Raw genomic sequence first — 19,904 nt, 5'->3', positions numbered from 1 at the left:
AACATCCAACCAGAGCTGATCCACCATGTAAGCCACCACAATATTTTTAGCGCCAGAGCCGTAGGTACTACAACTGATCGTGCAACAATTTGTAATTTAGGCAATGTAAGCAGCCACAAATTAAATCTTTGAAGCAAGAGCCGTCTATATGCCACAATTTGTAGTTTAGGTAATGTAAGCAAGGTATAAATTCAAGATAAATAAGCTGTATTCCATCTTATTCTCTTACGCATGATGATCAGAACCTGGCTCTAAACATGATTGTTTTTGTCAAGATTGTGGCCATTAGGAATGTGCTTGTAGTTGACTATGATAGGATTGTTCATCCAGAGTACAGTTTAGGCTAACATGTCTGATGCTTAAACTCAAAAGTCCAACATGTGTACAAAGTCCACCTTAGACCTAGCCCTCGAACACTTGCAATCAATTTGTCGGAGATTGTCGCAGTTCAATCAGTGGTGAGGTCGTGCAATTAATACACCCCAGGCCACCAATCAAGCAACCATACAAATATTGAAGCAATCCAAACAACTTAACGTACAATAACAGCACATAAGACCAACGCTTAAAGAAGTCTCCTTAAACTCTCTCCTATGTGTACAAAGAATTCATCTTTACACTGAAGTCTGAAAAACCTTGCACATCGATCTCTATCTAAATTAAAGGAGAGTCGAACCAACGAGGCGATGATAGCGGGGTGGCAAAATCGCGTGCCATCTCGGCCAACATTTGCTGCAGCTCCTCCAAACTATGTTCCTTCTCCTGTGATGATAGAGTCCACCATCATCGACCACACATTTAGCCCATGTATTGACAGCAATAAAGTGTAAGGAAAAAGAAATATAAAAGAATGAATAAATTCCATTTAAACGGCAAAGTTACACATTCTTACAGCTGACAAAAAAAACACTGTTGTGTGGCACCGCTAAAAATTCTAAATTTTTTCTATAATAGTCTTGATATAAAATATAAAATATATAAATAAATCTATCTCATCTTATCATCCTAAGTTTTTGGAATAAGTAGTGATTTTAATATAGTATCAGAGGTCCTAAATTATCCCAGAAAAAATGTAATAAAATATAAAATATATAAATAAATCTAAGCATAAGTTTTTGGAACAAGTGATTTTAACTGTCTTCATTGCGCTAAAGAAATGTTTTTAATGATCATGAAGTCAGAAGCAGCCACCCCATCCTTGAAAAAACTTAATCAAGTGGAAGATAAATAAAAATTACCTCTCTCCTCACGTTCCTCATGAGCATCAGCATTTCTTGAACGAAATCATGAAATCCCTTCAAAAAAAAAAAATAAATAAATAAAGGAAACAGTATCAGTAGACAGGAAATTACGATGAAATGTTTATTGCTAAATCTCCTCTCCGTTTGATTCGCTACAAAGACACTGATAAAGCGGGAACACAAAGCAGAGGAGTCCTTTAAGTTTTGTATCATCTAATAGGCTAATAGCTTATATTTTTATAAATAATGAACAGGGTCGAGAAAACCTGAATAGAATCCGTACCTCGACTTCGTCTTCGTTGTCTTGGACCGGATCGTAGAGTCCTGCATCATACAATGTTCTCCTCTTTTCATCCGACAACACTGCCACAACACCAGAAAAGATTTAACTTTAATATATACATTTCATACTCCATCCATTTACCGTCAAAAACTGGAAATTAAGGACTTTACCAACTGTAATTAATTACGAACAACAATTAATCCCATGTATAATTACCTTGGTAAGCCTCGTGGATCTGCTGGAATCTCCGGTTGGCCTCCTCCGCCAGCCATGGCTCCCTTCCCCTTTTATCCGGATGCCATTTCTATTACCATTAAACACCAATTACTCAATTAATATCTCACTAGTGACGAACAGATATTAGAGGCAGAAGAGGTACGTACCATCGCGAGTTTCCGATAAGCACTACGAATCTCGCCGGCGGAAGCGTCCGGGCGGACGCCCAGCACGGCGTAACAAGATCCCGGCCGGCCGCTACACTGCTCTTTTCCCATTAGCCGGAGAAACCGTTACGTGGAAGGAAACCGTTCTCGAACGCCGATGGTCGTCAGGATCTGAAGCGGTCACATCCCGCGCGTTTTATAGAGAGAGAGATGGGGGAGAAGATATCTCGGGGAGGGGAAGGCCCGGGAAAGTTCGGTCGGGAAAGTTCCGGAGCGGCCGTGGCGGAACGATACGATTGCCAACGTGGATCTTTTCAGAAGATATTTTCGGATAGAAGCAGAGTCATAGCCACGTCATCCTCAATCTGTACAGAAGTATTGAAGTCTAAAGTCACCAATGCCGCGACCAAACCGTCTAGTTGGTGTAAGGGCCCACCTTCTACACAGTGAGGGTGTCGTTCTGGGTGCGATATAGTGGAATGGATTACGAAACAAGCTAGGATAAATACAAAACAGGGTTTTGGACTTTGGACCACCAAAAAATAATAAAAAAGAAAACTTTGACAGGCGCCGGTTGGTTTTGGTTCTTCCAGCTAAATCCAGCCTTTACAGCCGGCCAAATGATCACAATCGTTTGATATGGGGTGAGCGGTGAAGATTAGATATTTTCTGGCGATCATGATGCACTCAAGGGTTTATGCAGGCGTTCGCTTTTATCCCTTCTCGCTTTCCGAAAGGGCGACCATCTGCGGCCCATTTTTTGTGTTGATCAGTTCCGATTGACATCCACTGAAATAATCGAGACGGTCATCCCAAGGAGTTAAAATTCAAACGTCATAAATAGCGCTAAATAGGAAGATATTGTGAAGATTAATGCTAAGGGATTCCAGTTTTGGCACTAGGAATTTTTTGTAACTAGTGGAAATTAACATGACATACAGGGACAATTTTTTTGATGAAAAAATATACAGGGATAAAATTCACCATCTCCATCATTTTGGCACCCAATCATTTAATCAATTAACCTAAATTTTATAAATATGTATTATATTTAGCCTATGACTGAAATACGATGTTGCTGCCTAGGTGGCATAAAACCGGTGTTAGAAAAATTATTCGGCATGTTTAAGATATATTACTAAATTGCTATCTTTGCAATGATGCTTTTGGTTATCTATTTTTTGAATATTTCAACTCAAACATCATTCTCTCTACCTTTGTGGAAGTACTTTAGAAAATTATCATTTTTCTGTCTAATATCCTTATGATATGTATGCGAATGGAGAGCAAAATTTAAGAGCCTTTGACACAATGATGGGGACAGTTAAAGGAAGATATAGAAAAGGATTGTTGAGACCATTTACCTCGGTATCTAAGGATTTCCAAAAACCATCTTTTATAATTTAAAAAATGATTGAAAACCCAAGTCAGGCTTAACAATCTTGTTGCCCAATTGATTTACAACTTATATGCTGTACATGCTATTAGTGATGAGGGCCAAGTATGGGGCTTTGGTTTTCGGTGTGAGAGCAGCCCGCCACCATTTTCTGGTGTGGCGGGAGATGTGTGCCAGAGCAGGGGTGGTCCTATCGGAGATTAGATGGGCTATTGGTGATGGTCGCTCCATCGATGTCTTGGAGGATTGTTGGGTGACCGCTGTGCCGATCAGCCGTATGCCGACCATGGTGGACTCGGTGCGACTAGCGGGCCAGAGGGTCAGTGACCTGTTGGATCCAGATGAGGACAGATGGAGGGGGGGCTGTTACGAGAGGTGTTTGGGGGGCAACTGGCAGAGATGATTTTGGGTCTTCCGGTGCCATTTCAGGGGGAGTCTGACAGGCTGATCTGGGCGCCGTCGGGCCGATCACAGGTGCGAGCTAGGGATCTACATGCCTTTTTTAGTAGGGAGCCAGCTAGACGGATTGAGGGAGGTTGGATCTGGAGGATACTGATTCATCCACGGGTGGCGCTCTTCATCTGGAAGGTGGCTTGGGGCTGCCTTCCTACCAGGAGTGTGCTAGTCAGGCGGGGCATGAGGGTCCCTTAGGGGTGCGAGGTGTGTCCGGATACCGAGAAGACCATTCGGTATGTTCTTTTGCAGTGCCCTAGGGCTAGAGAGATATGGAGGTCGTCTCCTGCTCCTATCCCCCACTCAGTAGAGACGACACAGGATCTGATACACTTGCTGCGGGCCACGGTGCGGAGCCCTAGGCTTGCGGAGGAGGGGATTCTTAGAGCATACCTGGCTTACCACATCTGGTTGGATCGGAATGCTCGACTGTTCGAGGGCAGGAGGCTCTCGGCGAGGATGGTGGTAGAGAGAGCTATGCTTCAGGCCGAGGAGGTCTTTTCTTGTACTGCCGTGTCTTCACTTGGGATGACTAGGGACATCTGGGGTACCCGCAGTGCTGTTTTAGCGTCAGATTTGCCGTTGTTTCTTGGATACCCCACCCCTTGGTTATCTTAAATTGAATTTTGATTGCAGTGTGGCGACGGACAGGAGGTCGGAAGGGGTTGGATTTGTTATCCGAGACCATTTTGGGAGTTTGGTTGCAGTGGGAGGCCGAGGCTCGACAGGTCTCACGGTTGCTGGGGCAGAGCTGTGGGCAGCTTGGGCGGGCATATCCTATGCGAGGCGGGTGCTCGGGGCCGGACGGGTGTACCTTGAGGGGGATTCCTCCATAGTCATAGATTGGATCCGAGGTGCTGATAGGTATGGAGATGGGTATCCACTCATTCGGGAGACTCGCAGATTGGCTATGGAGATGGACGAGTTTCAGGCCATACACATTTTCCGGAAGGCGAATAGGACTGCAGACTGGGTCGCCTTCTATGTTGCACGACACTCCGGGGAGTTCCACTGGACATCCACAGTAGAGCTACCGCCGCATTTGTATTTTTTGCTTTTTTCTGATTTGGCAGGATGTACTCATGTTAGAGCTATATGAATTGCCGTTTTCACCAAAAAAAAAAAAAAAAAATTACGAAGTAGCACATTAACCGTGCAATTAAATTGGGTGACATTGAATTTTACCATATCATTCCCTATTTAGTAACTAATTTACTCTATAGATACCAAGGGAATGCTTATTTTAAATATTTTTCATGCCAAGTACCCTCTTTTGTAAGCATGTATCTTATTTGATCATGTATAGCAATCTGGCAGACGAACAAAATAACGTTTGTTTGGACGTTATAAAGCTAATATGTTTGATGGTACATCGCACCATATCAGCCGTCCAATGAAAAGTAGTAGTATAATAAGTGCTAAGGCCCAACATACCGATACTCCAAAAGCATCCCATATCAAACTCAATTCCTGCGCTGCGGCTTCACACAAAAATCCACCCGAAACTTTTTCGTCTCCACCTACAGGCATCGGAAAACCATGCTCTCCCCCTCTTCCCTTTCATCCACGAAGAGACTCCTCCACGTCTTCTTCCGTCTCCTCCTCCTCCTCGAGGGCTCCGCCCTCGCCCGGAGCCGCCACGTCATCACCTTCGGTTCGCCGGGCCTCGCCCCGGCCGGTCTCGCCTGGGACCCCACCGCCCAGCACTTCCTCATCGGCTCCCGCCTCCGCCCCGCCGTCTCCTCCGTCTCGGACGCTGGCGTCGTCGAGACCCTCGTCTCCGATCCTCTCCTCCCCCCAGACTCCTCCGCCCTCGTCCTCGCCGTCGACAACCCTCGCCGCCGCCTCCTCGTCGCCTTCGCCCGCCCCGCCACCCTCTCTGCCTACGACCTCCGATCCCCCCGCCCCCACCGCCGAATCTTCTCCTCCGCGCTCCCCGACCCCGCCTCCGTTCCCGGCGGCGTCGCCGTGGATTCCACCACCGGGGACGCCTTCGTCACCTGCGCCACCGGGAACCTGATCTGGAAGGTAGATCTGGACGGGAATCCGACCGTCTTCTCCAAATCGCCGATCTACTCCCCACCGGAATCCCCCGGCGATGAGGATCGGCCGGAGGCTGCGACGGCGGAGGGGGGATTGGGAGGGGTGGTGCACGGGAGCCGGGGTTTCCTGCTGGCGGTGCAGGGGAGCACGGGGAGGGTGTTCAAGGTGGACACGGAGGGGGGTGCAGCGCGCTCGGTGATGGACGTCGGGGGGAAGAAGGGGCTGGCGGCGGAGGCGGAGGGGGTGGCGATGAGGAGCGACGGGGGGGCAGTGGTGGCCGGGGGGAGGGCGACGCGGTGGCTGACGAGCCAGGATGGGTGGTCGGCGGCGGCGGTGTACGACGAGGCGGCGATGGAGGAAGGGCAGGCGAGAGCGGTGGTGGTGCGGGAGGGGAGGAGGGTATACGTCCTGGTGACGCCGGAGGAAGAAGAAGAAGGGGGTAATCTGGGAAAGGGCGATGACGGGGGGTACAAGGGGAAGAGGAATAGGATAGAAGAGGTGGAGTGGGGGAGGGATAGCGAAGGGGAGACGGTGTGGCCATTTGTGATGCTAGGATTGGGCTTGGCTTATTTCATGTACTGGAGGTTTCAGATGGGGCAACTGGTCAGCAACATGAACAAGAAGAGGGCATGAACAAGCTCGAGGGGAAGGAGGAGAGAGTGAACAACTGTATATTACTCTTAGTTAACATATCTTCGTTATTGTTATTAGATAGGAATGTTCCATATTTTTGCTTTTCATGATCTTATGATCTTTTTTAAGAATGTCATGGTAGTGATTGATGTATTCTTTTGAATTCTCAAGTTTTCTTTACCACTCCTCTTGTTGAGTTTAAATGGATGGAACTACGCTTTGAATACATGCTCAGGCTTTCTATTATCTTTTGAAGAGGATGTAGATACTTTTACTTTCACCATGAGATCAAATGGCTATGGTTTCTGTGGAATTTGGCAAGTGATTAGGTTGCAGCTTGCAAGAATGGTTAAAGTTTGTAGAATGGTGTGTGAGAAGAAATGCTAAAATCGGGAAGAGATGAAGGTTTTTAAGTTTTTTCACCCAAAAGAAAAAAAAGAAAGAAGCCTAGAAGGATAAACAAAAGATAGGATGATCTGGAAATATAAATTACATTAAACTTAAACAGTTTTGTATTTGGAGATGTAGATTGAATGCAAGTTATTTGGACTAGCTTTGTGAAGTTTTATAGCGTGAAGGCAGCTTAAATTTGTCCTCTATAACTTTAATTCTAGTCTAATCTTGTGCCCAGCTCCTAATTCTCAGGTCTTTAAGCAGAAATGATTGATAATTAAAACAGAAGGATATGTTCAATCAGAATTAAAAGCAATTTGGAGGCCAGAGTAGCAATACTGAAATGGAATCAATGAGAAAGATCAAAACCAGTTATATATTGTGTGATCATCTCAAGTTGGGAGCATATAAGAGCAAGATCCAACAGGTGAGTCATATTATAGTTTGGGGTTTACGGCTCCTCTGATGGTTTCTACCCCTTCCCCAAATGAGCCAGCATAAACTTTCCCTGATAACTGAGTGACAATAAATTTGCTGTTTACATTTAAAAGCAGATTCCATTGGTAAAATACATGGTTTAACAATACCTTTCCGTATTTATTTAGCACTAAAAGGCTCCATTTACAATCTGTCAATAATATGAAGGTTTTACAGATGCAGGGGAATTTATAAGATTCAGGACCATCCCTATTCACCTCATTTCCAAGATTCTAAAAGCATTCTACTCTGCATTCATTGCAATTCTTATCAGCATTTAAAGTGATTTCAATGAGCATCAAGAAAGGTTGATAACACTATCATAGGTTGCAAAATCTAGCAATTGTAACAATTATGTATTAATACAAGGTTATACCGAGCCCTAAAGGAAACAAAACTGAAAGGTAGGTTTAAAGGGTTGCCTCGACGGAAGGTAAGTTCAAACTGTTTGATGGACTAGTTGGCAGTCTATCCTTCTTGTCAGGGCTCGACTCCATCTTCTCCTTTGGTACTCCTGCTTTCTCTCTAAGTTTGTCAAGCTTCTCCCTGATTTTTCTTCTAGTCTCTGGCTTCACAGAACGAGCTTCAGCAGGCTCAGTCCACAGGAAGGTCGCCAACAGGGTAGCAGACAAGCAGGTCATTGCATCTCTTCGTGATATGTTGCCTACAAGCTTTGCTGGTCTAATTTTGCTTCTTGCCTGCATGCAAAATAAAAGTATAGTCACCACGAAGTATGGGAATTTAATTACTTTTAGCTAACAAGCTGCATAAAAGTATAAACATTATGAGGAATATGATTCACAATATGGCTTGCGTAAAAATCAAGGAATGTGAATGGAAATAGGAGAAAAAAAATAAAAGGAAGAGCAACGAATTGGTTCTTCATGTTAAAATGAGTCCATGAAAGGAGACATTGCTATTTCCTAGTTAGAGCTCTTCAGAATATATATTTGTACAGAGCAACGGAAAGAATCAAAAGGCAGAAGAAAGAAAAACTTTTATCCAAGAAAAATATAAATGGTTATCTTGTCAAATGCCACTTTTTATTATTGCATCAATGAGATTGTTTTTGAACATACAATACTTCCATATCGAGCTGATACTTACAATGATCAGATCAATTAGCCAGCAATCTACAGAAGTGGTAAAAGAGGACCATATTGAGAAAACTTCTCCTTTTCATTTATCCTTTTGTCATCTCACATCCTGGATAAGTTTGTGCAATTTTACATTCTAATAATCTTTCTAGAAGCCATATAACTTTTGTTCTGTATTTTTTTTAATACAAAATCCATGTTCATTGACAGAACTTCATAATCACTAAATCTTATCCATAAATTATCTCCAGCTTCCATTAGGTATAGTATAACTATTTTAGCTCTCTGATTTTCCGAGAGTTCCTATATGATGGAGAAAAAAAGTAGCTCACAATAAGCAACAGGTAAATTTTCCAAATATATAATTATTTTGTCCCTTGGATAGGCAATTATAATTAAAATTTTCTAAATCATTTTCATATCTTAAAGAATTTCAACGTCTCTCTTCATTAGCAATTCACATCTCCTTACAAAGATTTCCAGTTTGTAGGACAATTTATAATGTATACTATAATCTTATTTTTCTGAAAATTGATGACTAGCTAGTTTATATAAATAGCAATTTGTACTAAGTTTAAGATTGGGTGATATGAAGTTCGCCTCACAACCTAGAGATATCATTTTCAGTCTGTACGGAGGATCTACAGCATAAGGAATTAAGGATTCTTTTTTCCTTTTTTTTTTGGCAAAACAGCATGGATATCAGATGGAACAAAAATACTTTGTGACAGCACAGATGTTTATAGGTACAAAATGATTTTTCTAGAACAGCATTAGAATGGAAGTTTTTAGGTGGATTCACGATCATAGGTGATGAACAAGTGTGGTACATATCTATGGGGTCTGAGAGCATTTCAGATTGGGCAACAAGCCCACAATAAGTTGCTTTCTGCCCTAAGATCATATTATTGAGGGATGGGAAAAGAACTGTTCGGTATATGGGTTTATGTTTGATGCCTTAAATTGCATGCAATACAAGTTTTTAGCAATTCCTTTCGGTCAAAAAAAAAGAAAAAATCATATTACACAGAACTTGTTATACTCAGCTTATACACGAACAAATCTAAAGTTACAGCTATAGCACAACAAATGCAATGCATTGCATGCTCAACATTGTGGAAAAATGAAAATTCTTGAAAGACAATAATGCATAACTTTCTTTTAGGGGAAAAGATCTTATTTGCAAAAAACAAAAGAAATTCATAGAGTGAACAATGAGTAGAGCTAACACCAATGACATTCACTTATTCCCAAATATCTAATACAAGTAGAAGTTCTATAAACATTTTCACTAATTATGTAAAAAAACATATTTCCTTAACATCAGATGAACTTTTTTGGGAAAAAAAGAATAGATGCAATATGTAATGAAAAATCAAAATTTGGCATCAATAGGATAATTGTAGGATCAAATACAGAGTGTTATTGAAAGATATTAAAGAACAACACACGAGGTTGGGAAATTGTATATATGTATCGATTAGCACAAAATGATCAAGAATAATGAACAAATACAAGATAATTGAGTTATTTAAATGTGAATACTTGCTTCCTAATTACCTTCACATTCCCATAGTTTGTTTTATCTTCATTCCTTTTCTTCCATTCATACATGTTTCTCTTCTTCAAGCTTGAAATTCATCCATGCAACAACCAATTTTTCCATATATGACTTTTAAACAATGTACACCAGAACCAAATAGTAATAGATTGAAGCTATTAGTTCTCCCATAAACCAATCAAAGCAACAAAGTGCAAATACTATACCAATAGGGCCAATTCCAGCCAATGTTCCAACAGAAATAAGAAAAAAAATGCTAGCTACCACATACCATAAATTTCATCTAGTTGAGCGATTAGATCATCTGCTAATCTCCTTACTTAATGCAGAAGAATAAGTTGGAAGATAAATAAAAGTACATTTTAAGTTCCCTAGAATCATTTACTCAAACCCATGAAGGAGAAAAAACAGGATGTACACTTTGACATTTAGCTGAAAATTTCATATTTGAATTGATTGACATATAAATGTTTCGACTGGGGAGAAGAAAAAATTTAATTCGACCTGCTCAACTCAGACTTCTCAAAGAGAATAATAGAAAAATAAGAATTTGCGAAAGTAGGGTTCTAAATCCTCTTTTTCTTTCATTAACTAAATAATAAAACTGATCCCTCTATTTATATTAGTAAGATCCAGGTCCCAAAATCAAAGTCGAATTCATCTTCTAGTTACAAGAGGTTATAGCTTTCCCAAAATAGCCATGACTGGTGGAAATACTCATCAAAAAACTAAAATCCTCCTAAAGCTAGATCTCAACTCTTACATCAGCTTCATCTTTAGTTGCTTCACCTAATTCTTCTCGGATTTAGAGTTATGCCCAATCAAAATCTTTCCGAAAAGGAAATTCTTACTTTGATCAGCCTATTTAAAGGCCTAAATGTTGTTGTAGGCCTTCGGCCACTGCATGCGGTGGATACTCACTTGTAGTACTTGTTTAGATCTTCATCTTGGCGCTTGACATACTGAAAGCTAATGCCAGATGAGTAAGTTATAGTCTCTAGAAATTTTGGTTCATGGTTGAGTCATGGATGTGGTGGCTCTTGCTCCTAAACCTTGTTCTGACCTATCCAACTAGAGCAGTCCACAAAGCGATTGGTGATCCTCTTGGATCAACCAAACAACCCTTGAGCTAGAAATTGCATAATTTTTATAAACCAAACTTGTTCTAGATAGCTTTCATCGGTATAAAAAAACTTATATAAATTTTACAATGCAGATATAAGTAAGTAAAATTAACCTATTCTCCTAGTATGGCTGATAGTTGCACTTACACTCATATATACACGAACAACTTGCCAACTGGAACAACAATGCTTAAATAACATGTTCCTTGATAACCATTCTCAAACTAGGTTACGCCATCATGAATAGCACTAGTATGCTTTCACCAATAGCCAAATGATGCCATCAAGGTTAGCTCCTTTTGTTAGTTCTCATAGGAGTAAACCAAACTGCTTTTACAGGTCAGAGGATTACAATAAATGAATAAGACACATCCTAATCTATGCATGTGAATGGTCTATATCTCTTGGTCATATTTTAATCTTTCAGCAACGCCTTTATTGAATAAGCCTAAAGAAGTTTTCTTTGCATGTAATTTTGTTGAGCTAACATTTGCACCTCAAACTTTTTTATAAAAGGAGCATAATATGAAGTTTTATTACATGCAAAACCATACCTTTCCATCTTATAAGTAAAGGAAAAGAACACGCAATTGAAGAATACCACAATGAAGATTATTTTTAAATATTCTGATCTAAAACTTTGCTAAATTTAAATTTGATGAATGTAAGCCACCTACTAAAACAAGGCAAAACCAACGGTCCCAAGATAGGCCAAGTTCAAATACAACTAAAATTTCACATAGCAGGATATATGGTCAGAATGCACAACAAAACCTGGGCCGTTCTTACATGATCAGTTTCAATTGGATGAACTCTTTCAACTCTCAAAGTGATCTTTACTGAACTAAATTACTTTATTCCGGAAGTTTGTACTGTTAATCAACAATCTCTATTATGACCACGAATTCCTTCAATTTCCTCAAGCTTCTCCAGTCAATCTTAAAAAACCCCAAAACTCATTTTAGCCCCATTGGAAGCCTACATTACTGCAGTCTCGTTCTACAACATTACAGAGAGATCTCAGACCAAATTTTATTCCTAAGTAAGTCCCACCATTCGAACCTACTTTCTATTGCTGATAAAACAAGCAGAACTCTTGGCATCAAAATGGAAAGAAGATATAACCAAAATAATCAATTCACAGAAGATATGATCAAAGAAATAAAGTTTTCTATAATAGAAAAACACTATGAAGTTCATCTTTAAATATTCCGATCTAGAACTTTCTTAAATGTTAAATTTATGTATGGTGAATGAAAACCACACATTGTAACAAGTCGCCGATAAAGGATCAACAAGCTCCAGAACTAATGATCCCTTGACATACTGAGTTAAACTCTTGAACATGCTAATTTGGCCGGTTTCAATTCCATGAATCCTTTCAGCTTGCAAATGCATCCTTGATTTCTTGGATTAACAGATGACCTAACATCGCGAAGTGGTTTTTTACATGTATGTTAGACATCAAAGTCTGTAAGGTTAATCAACAATCTCTACTGCAACCTCGAATTTCACTTTAATTTTTAAAGAACATCAAAATTCATGTTAGCGTAATTGATAGCCAGCATTGATGCAGTCTCCTTCTACTATACTAAGAAGAGTTCTCTGACTAAAATGAGCTCCAATCTTCAGTGAAATGGTCAGAACTATCTGCATCAAATTGGACCGGAAGATATAGTAGTAATAAATTCACAAGCGAAGAACGACACATAAACTCCAAATTCATTCAACTAGCAATACTGACAAATGGTTGTGTTCCGAAAGATTTTCTTCTAAGCAGCAAATACCGATCCCTCACTCTATCAGGTTGCTTTGCCCTTCAACTCCATGGCAATTACAAATGTTTGAACGAAAAATTAGGAGGAACAAGTCTAGGGCGATAAATTTCTCCTGTGAGAAATGATCAAATGGACCCAAGATCTCATTTTTTAGGAACGGCGAGGTAGCATTCCTACTATTACAAGATCAAAACGGCAATTTCTTTAGCAGGGGGGAGAGAGAGAGAGATTTCCAAGAAGTTCAAGTCGGAGAATCTGGGTATCTTTGTTCTTTAATCTATGAATTCAGTACCTGGAAATCTTTGTCCGGAAATCGAACCGCATGTTCCAGTCTGATAACGGAGTCCCTTCCGCCCGGTGGGGGAGGTGATGAAACCAAAGCCCGCAGAGATGAGAACGCCATTCTCCGTTACCTACTTTCGGGCAGCCACCGCAGTAACATGTCATGAGACATGACTAGAAATATAACGAACGTTAGGGAAACAAATAGATATATATATATAAATTATAATATTAAATAAACGAATAAATAAATAAATGGATTAAAGGTTTGGATCAGCTATTTGTGGTTTTTATGTGGCATATAGCTTAAAAAAAAATCAAAATTTTTCTTGAAATAAAAAACGACGTTGCTTCTATTTCCTACATGGTTCTTCATATTTCCAACATTAAATTAATTAATTAGCCGAGAAGTATCTCCGATAAGCTCTTTCTCATAAATATAGTTGCTTTTTTTTCCTTCATATGTATATTTTTTTCATTTTTCTCTTTCTTTTTATCTTGTAATCAATTTTTTTTCCCAATAAAGCATTGATAAAATATTTTGAGGTCTTTTTTCATTTTTTTTGAGATCTTTTTTTTATTTTTTTTTTGAAGTCTTTCCTGCGGTGAGCCTATTTTAGGCCGGAGCCTTAAGTGACTGTGTCAGACGCTTAAGGGTTGGGCCAGCCCTAATGGTGAGATCCGCGGCTGGTAAAGATATTCTGCAGAAAAATAAAATATAAAATTACATTAATAGATTTTTCATTTTTTGGATTAGATATGCATCACTGCCATCCATGCATGATTCCTCCCATATGCCACATATGCCCAGCACATATACAAATAAAGAACACCTCTAGTGGCCGAGAAGCACAAAGAAACAAATAAGATTTAAATAGCACAACTTGTAGAATTCTCATAGCATGGATTCTGTTTAAAGAACACTTTTTTTAGCTTCTTTCTTCATTTATTATTTAAACTAATAAATCATTTAACTTCCATAAGCAGATGTCATTCTCAAAAAAACAAAAGATTAAGTCCCATCATACCATGTAATACGGCAATATATTTTCCTGACCTAACCCGAGAACAAGTAGTTGGTACTTGTTTGGAGGAGCACATGAGTTCCAAATTCCAGTGATATCATATAATCCAGAATCTCGGAGTTGTTATGGATGGAATGCCACTGGAGGTATGTGTGACGAGCCACAGGGAGCATAGAGGCTTGCGAAACGAAAGCCATCTCAATTGGATTCATTGCCTAATTAGTTTACAAGGCCTTCTACCCAATAAAAGTAGGTGCTTTTTTATCCAACCTTTAATAAGAGAGACATTGATTAGATTAAACTAGGAGACTTTCTGCGTTCCCACCGGTCTGCATCAAACTGTTTTCTCCCACTGTTCCAAATCCAAATGAATTCAAGCAAACAGCCCGACGACCTTGAACTTTCGTATTAACTAAATTAAAAAATCGAATCATGTCATGAATAAATAAAAGGCCACGAAAGCCATCGCATGAAGTAGCCAACGCACGCCTCGAAACCCGGTCAAAATTCCGATCACCCTCCCCCTCTGCCGCTACGTAAACACATTTTTGAAGGTATCCAAACGCCACCTCCCATAGAAATATTTGTGCCGGTAGCAGCAGCAGCCTCCGATAGCAAGGGCGATTGGCGTTCTTCCACACGGTATGGGCGTGGTGAACACGTGCGCCAAGTACATGCAACGTGCCACAAGGAGGGTCTAGAGCCACCGACAGGAAGAGGAGAACAAGTGAAGAAGAGTAAGAGCGGTCTGTTCTGGACTGTGTTATGTGCGACGTGCTTTGCAGGCAAGGATGGTCCATTTGGAAAGTGACTCAGCGATGATCATTGGATGGACTTTATGGGTTTTAGAGGGGTCAGCGATCACCACCCACTGCTGAGAGACATATGGACCATAGTTTGTGATGGGATGGCTGTACATCTATGGATGGGTGACTTCCTTTATTACCAACCACTCGAATGTACATCTATGGATGGGGGAGGTGGAATTGCCTAGTGCTCTTCGGAATGTATTGTTTTTTGATTTTTTTGGCTGTATCCGTACACGTTCTGTATAATACTTCCGTTTCAAAAAAAAAAGAGAAAAGTAAGAGTGCGTGGAGGAGGACAATACTGGCGAGGAAGAAGTGCCACCTTCCATGACGCCACCATTCGCTCGGAAAAGTGGCCAAGGACTGAGAGCAACTAGCTGAACTCGGTATCTACAAACTCAGCTATCTTGTTTTGTTTGTTTTTTCTTTTCCACTTTTTGTTGATCTTTTTCTGTCTGTCTGGATATGCTTGGTTTTTTTTTTCGTTTAGTGTTTCCTGTTTTAGCTTTTGTGGCCTTCTAGTGGTTTTCGAGAATCATTCAGAATGCAAGCTCGTGGGTTGAAGGGAGAGCAGGTTTGAAGCCTCATTTGACGTCAGGAGACTTCGGTTTGGTCACCCCACCACGCTAAGAGGGAATTTGAAAGACTTCCAAACCTAAAAAGCAGATATAAGGATATGTATCTATATATACATGCATGGTACAATATATCCGATTTACTAAAAAAAAAGACAGCAGATATAAATTTTGAGAAAGATAAGAATCTATCAATATTTGAAGCAAACTGAGAATGAGTGAATGACTAGTGCCACCCCTCCCTACTCCACTACTTGCTTCATTACCTGGTTCCATGCAGCAAATAAAAAATTAGTAGATACAGAGGGCAGGTTGGTGGCAAGTGCTGCCATTAAGCCACTCCATACTGCCACATCAGTGCTGAGACATCTATTTTACACAGAATCCTACACAAGTCTTGTCCACCTTGTATCATCTCTCTGCGTCTGGCAATCGACTTAAAAAAATAGTGGACGGCTCACTTGGTTATCTATGGGGCAATTTCTTTATGGGCAGTCAGACAAATAATTACATATTAAAAACTTCAGTGCAAATTTGTCGGGTATCTCGGATAGAACACGAGTTGCTGTCCTAAATTTAGCTGTTATTAGATGATAAATTTTGGTTACAACTAGTTGTATATATTCTTTCCAACCAACTTAGCTCGATGGTTTCGTACCACTCTTGTGGAGGAACTGTGGTTCAAACCTCATCTCTCATGCAAAACTGGCACCATCTTCTAGCCTGATATCATTGCTAAAATAAACTTTGACCATGGGTTCCTGTGAATTGAAACTAATAGGGACTTCTCAAACTCGAATATTAGGAGCTTTGTGGCAAGAAGAGGTCAACTACTTTGGTCTATGTTGCTTGAATACATCATCATCTGAAATAGTAAGATTAAATTGCAGTGGTGCATGGATTCGTTGCGAGTCACACTCTTACTTAGAAAAAAAGAATGAAAAGCCATCACAACTTACTGCTACGACCGCACCTCATCAGACTGGCTATCACATTAATGTGGTTCTGTTATGAGGTTTCATTTTGAATTCTGTGAGATTCGTGTCATAATTACTTAAATTCATTGGTTGTTTTGATTTTGATCCATGTTCATAATTCGTAATACCTTCTTAATATATTGAATTTGTTTGAGAAGGAGAAAAGAAATTATACTTTTTACTCTTTCTTATAATTAAACAAATACTTTTGATAAAGCATTTTGGATTGATTGAAGATATGCTGTTGATGTCGCCAAAGAAAAAGAAGGTGAATCATTCTTTCGCGCCAAAGGTACACCCGAACGCATAAGATTGGATACCATTCATGCAAACATAAAATTGCCTTTCAGACATACCAAAACTTCGGTGTTTAATCTCCATCAAAGACTATATCATCACCATTCATAACTAAAGCCCGCAAGACTCAAATCAGTCCTCTGAACACCAACTGAAGTAGCACACACTAAGTAAATTAACCAAACAGGACAAAAGAAGGCGGCAATAAAACAGTAACTCAATAGCAAAAACTCCATCAGAACAACTAACCCCCATTAAAGGATCTCAAGCTCCCGGCGCCGCATCCTTCACCCGGCTCTGAAGATACCCACCATACTCCCGGGCGTAGTCCTTCATTTGGCTGGCCGTGTCGGCGATCCGGCTCCGCGCGTAGTCGACCCGGTCGCTCCCCACCGGGTGGCGGCCGCTGAAGTAGCGGTACAGCCACGTCGCGCCGGCCACGGACGCGATGCCGACCCCGCAGACCGAGAGGAAACCGGCGATGGCCATGAAGATGACGGCGGCGATCGGGAACCATATCGGGCTGGTGAGAAGGATAATTGGGCCGAAGAAGACGAGACCCGCGACGGTGCCGGTGAGCGTCACCCCGGTGAGCAGGAGGAGGATGGCGCCGGAGATGACAAGTGTCAACAAGCCGATGACCTGGGTAGAGTTGGGGGCGCGGCCGTGGAGCTGGCGGAGGAGAGCTTGGCCAGGGGCGGTCCGTTGGGCTCGTGGGCCTGTGCCGGGGTGACGGTCCGCCATTGTTGGTGGTGATGAGCAGAGTGATGGCCGCGGCTATGTATGTTTCTATGTATGTATGTATGGAGAGAGAGAGTGTGGAGGGCCGTTGTGAGGGAGAAGTGATATAACGAGGGAGAGGTGGTGGTGGGGCGACACGTGTGGGGATGGTTCTTTTTTGACGGGCATGCGGGATTACACGTGTGAAAAGATGGGGGGATGTCAGGTGGAGGAAGGGTTGACCTCTTCTTTAGGGCTTTTGAAGTCGGAATCGGATGCCAGAAATGCGGACACCGTGGGTGGGGATTTGTGTGCGGTCATTCGGGCTGCTTTATCGATTGGTTTTGTGGTATAAAACGGGTGGAAGCCAGATCCGGACCGTTAGGGTTGCGAAGTCTAGCTTTTGAGCCCATTTCGGATCGAAGGGAAATTAGATTTGAATAATTTTTTTTAACTTTAGTAAATTTGGTTTGAAGGGCACAGTGTCCAGAGATTTAAAGATCGCCGCTGGAAATATTTTGTTCTGTTTGAATTGCTTTTATATTCAATTTAGCTCTTGAACAAGGAGACGCAAAAGTACTGCATATGGTGCAAAACTAGAGATGCTAGCCTACTTTGTTATAGTCTTTTGATGGTTTTACTAGATATCTAAAATTAATCCCAATTTCACCTAAAGATTGGGTGAATCAATACAGAGTTATCCCCCTGCTACGTAGTTCATTGTTACAAGTTTCTTTCTAAAATATTTTTTTTTTGAGAAGGAGGAGATTAATGGATGAGGCCCACATTAGTCACCAAAATTTATAAGAAAAAATGAAGGGAAAGAGTGCACATCATCAAGAATTACATCACCTTAAGACTGCAAGAATTTTCAGGATTAGGTGTAAACTCTCAGTTCTGATTGTATAAGATTTCAAAAGAAGGCTGCTTCATCTTGGGTAAAGGCAAAAAGGAGACTCAGAAGAGTAGTAGTATCTACTGCAGTCCAAATGTAGCATTTGTAGTGATCCCATGGATAATAACAAGGCTGCGGAGCTCTCCATCATAGTCTCCAGAAAGCAGCTGAGTATAATCCCCAAGAGTGATGAGAGGAAGAAATCTGCCAGCCATGTAAGCCTCAAAAGGGAGCAGCAAGATAGGAAATAGCCAGCTACGTAGAGGTAGCAAAGCATTTAATCTTCTCTTAGAGCTTACAGAAGCCTGGAAGTTCCTTCTGCACACGTAGCATGGATCAGTCATTTAGAAGATGAATCACTTTAAAGACAATAGACTGAGGATTAGAAGTAGTTCTTAAAAAGATTCGGTCATTCCTTTCCTGCCAACAGCACTATACAATGGCTGATATGAGCATAAACATTGCATTTTGCCGATATTTTGAGAAAAAACGGCATCTCAATCTGGTACAAAGCTCTCAAAGCTCTCCCTCAAAAATGAGTACCAGAAGGGAAGAACTTTCCAAGCTAAAAACTATTCAAAACATCAGAGAGTGGAAGCATTTTAGCCTGTGCAGCAGGAGATAAATGAGAACGGACTCTGAAATTCCAAGAGTTACATCTGCTGGAATAAAAAATGTTGGCCACAGTTCCGGATTTTAGACGGCAGGCCTGAAGGAGATTAGGAAAAGTAACACAAAGTGGGGCATCAAAGATCCAGGCGTCTTTCCAAAAGAGCACATTTATTCCCTTGCCAACGATAAACTTAATTCTGTTCCAAAAAGATGGAAGGCTACCGTCTACAACTTTCCAAATACTGGAGCATAAGCGTTTAGGTTTCCAAGAAGTTGAGAGCTTGACTTTTTTGAAGTAGAAGCAGTTGATGAGCTGCTTCCGAGGCTCATGATCAATTCATAGAAGCCTCCAGCCCCACTTAGCTAATAAAGCTTGATTGAATTCATCAATATCTTTGTTTCTAAAATAATGAAACACAAAAGAGTTGCAAAAAAGAATTGAATTCATTAATATCTTCAATTGCTAACTTTCTATTATTCATTAATTAATAAGTTTTATGTCATTAATACCAGCATCAAATGGTGAATTTTATACAAACTAGAACTTTTATTATTAATATCGTTGTCATCAATACTGATATCTATATGGAACGGAAACTTTTTTTATTAATACTAGCATCAATAATATCAATTTTCACACATTGAGATTATGCACAAAAGTCTTCCTATAGAAATTTTTCTTTTTGATACCATCATCATTAATACCGGCTCCACATAATATACAAAGTACAATTTTTTTAATTATTTTAAAAAATAATATAGTAATATAATATATCATAATAAATAGAAGATTTCATAATCGTAGATTATGTAATAAACTTTAATGATGCCTGAACATTTTAATAAAGCA

At 40.6% G+C, this 19,904-nt stretch overlaps 4 protein-coding genes across 4 annotated transcripts; 1 reads left to right on the top strand and 3 right to left on the bottom strand.

Moving 5' to 3' along the window:
• Positions 1 to 281: 281 nt before the first annotated feature.
• LOC103715147 (dnaJ homolog subfamily B member 3-like) lies at positions 282 to 2,220 on the bottom strand. The gene is made up of 5 exons (XM_008802685.4): positions 1,908 to 2,220; positions 1,741 to 1,828; positions 1,525 to 1,604; positions 1,239 to 1,295; positions 282 to 762 (listed from the first exon to the last, which is right to left on the bottom strand). Exons 1-5 carry the CDS (start codon positions 2,016 to 2,018, stop codon positions 655 to 657), a joined length of 444 nt encoding a protein of 147 aa, XP_008800907.1. The 5' UTR covers positions 2,019 to 2,220; the 3' UTR covers positions 282 to 654.
• A 2,919-nt stretch (positions 2,221 to 5,139) lies between these two features.
• Positions 5,140 to 6,678, top strand: LOC103715146. Its single transcript, XM_008802684.3, has one exon. The coding sequence runs from the start codon at positions 5,296 to 5,298 to the stop codon at positions 6,430 to 6,432; it is 1,137 nt and encodes a 378-aa protein (XP_008800906.2). The 5' UTR covers positions 5,140 to 5,295; the 3' UTR covers positions 6,433 to 6,678.
• Positions 6,679 to 7,533: 855 nt separating this feature from the next.
• LOC103715145 lies at positions 7,534 to 13,334 on the bottom strand. The gene is made up of 2 exons (XM_008802683.3): positions 13,155 to 13,334; positions 7,534 to 8,000 (listed from the first exon to the last, which is right to left on the bottom strand). The coding sequence occupies exons 1-2, from the start codon at positions 13,263 to 13,265 to the stop codon at positions 7,713 to 7,715; spliced, it is 399 nt and encodes a 132-aa protein (XP_008800905.1). The 5' UTR covers positions 13,266 to 13,334; the 3' UTR covers positions 7,534 to 7,712.
• A 3,600-nt stretch (positions 13,335 to 16,934) lies between these two features.
• Positions 16,935 to 17,599, bottom strand: LOC103715173 (oleosin-like). Its single transcript, XM_008802714.3, has one exon. The coding sequence runs from the start codon at positions 17,569 to 17,571 to the stop codon at positions 17,092 to 17,094; it is 480 nt and encodes a 159-aa protein (XP_008800936.1). The 5' UTR covers positions 17,572 to 17,599; the 3' UTR covers positions 16,935 to 17,091.
• Between the last annotated feature and the right edge of the window lie 2,305 nt (positions 17,600 to 19,904).

This window comes from Phoenix dactylifera, chromosome 11 (genome assembly GCF_009389715.1).
Source record: "Phoenix dactylifera cultivar Barhee BC4 chromosome 11, palm_55x_up_171113_PBpolish2nd_filt_p, whole genome shotgun sequence".
Classification (NCBI taxonomy): Eukaryota; Viridiplantae; Streptophyta; class Magnoliopsida; order Arecales; family Arecaceae; genus Phoenix; species Phoenix dactylifera.
This window is presented reverse-complemented; position numbering and strand designations above follow the sequence as displayed.

Bases quoted from the DNA above. Each gene is read 5' to 3' on its own strand.
- LOC103715147 (XM_008802685.4), bottom strand. From the start codon at position 2,018: ATGGGAAAAGAGCAGTGTAGCGGCCGGCCGGGATCTTGTTACGCCGTG. The intron at 1,605-1,740 runs GTAATTATACAT...GTGTTGTGGCAG, and splicing joins GATCCACGAGGCTTACCAAG to TGTTGTCGGATGAAAAGAGG. The intron at 1,296-1,524 runs GTACGGATTCTA...TTTTTTTTGAAG, and splicing joins ACAACGAAGACGAAGTCGAG to GGATTTCATGATTTCGTTCA.
- LOC103715146 (XM_008802684.3), top strand. From the start codon at position 5,296: ATGCTCTCCCCCTCTTCCCTTTCATCCACGAAGAGACTCCTCCACGTC.
- LOC103715145 (XM_008802683.3), bottom strand. From the start codon at position 13,265: ATGGCGTTCTCATCTCTGCGGGCTTTGGTTTCATCACCTCCCCCACCG. The intron at 8,001-13,154 runs GTACTGAATTCA...TTTTGCATGCAG, and splicing joins TTCCGGACAAAGATTTCCAG to GCAAGAAGCAAAATTAGACC.
- LOC103715173 (XM_008802714.3), bottom strand. From the start codon at position 17,571: ATGGCGGACCGTCACCCCGGCACAGGCCCACGAGCCCAACGGACCGCC.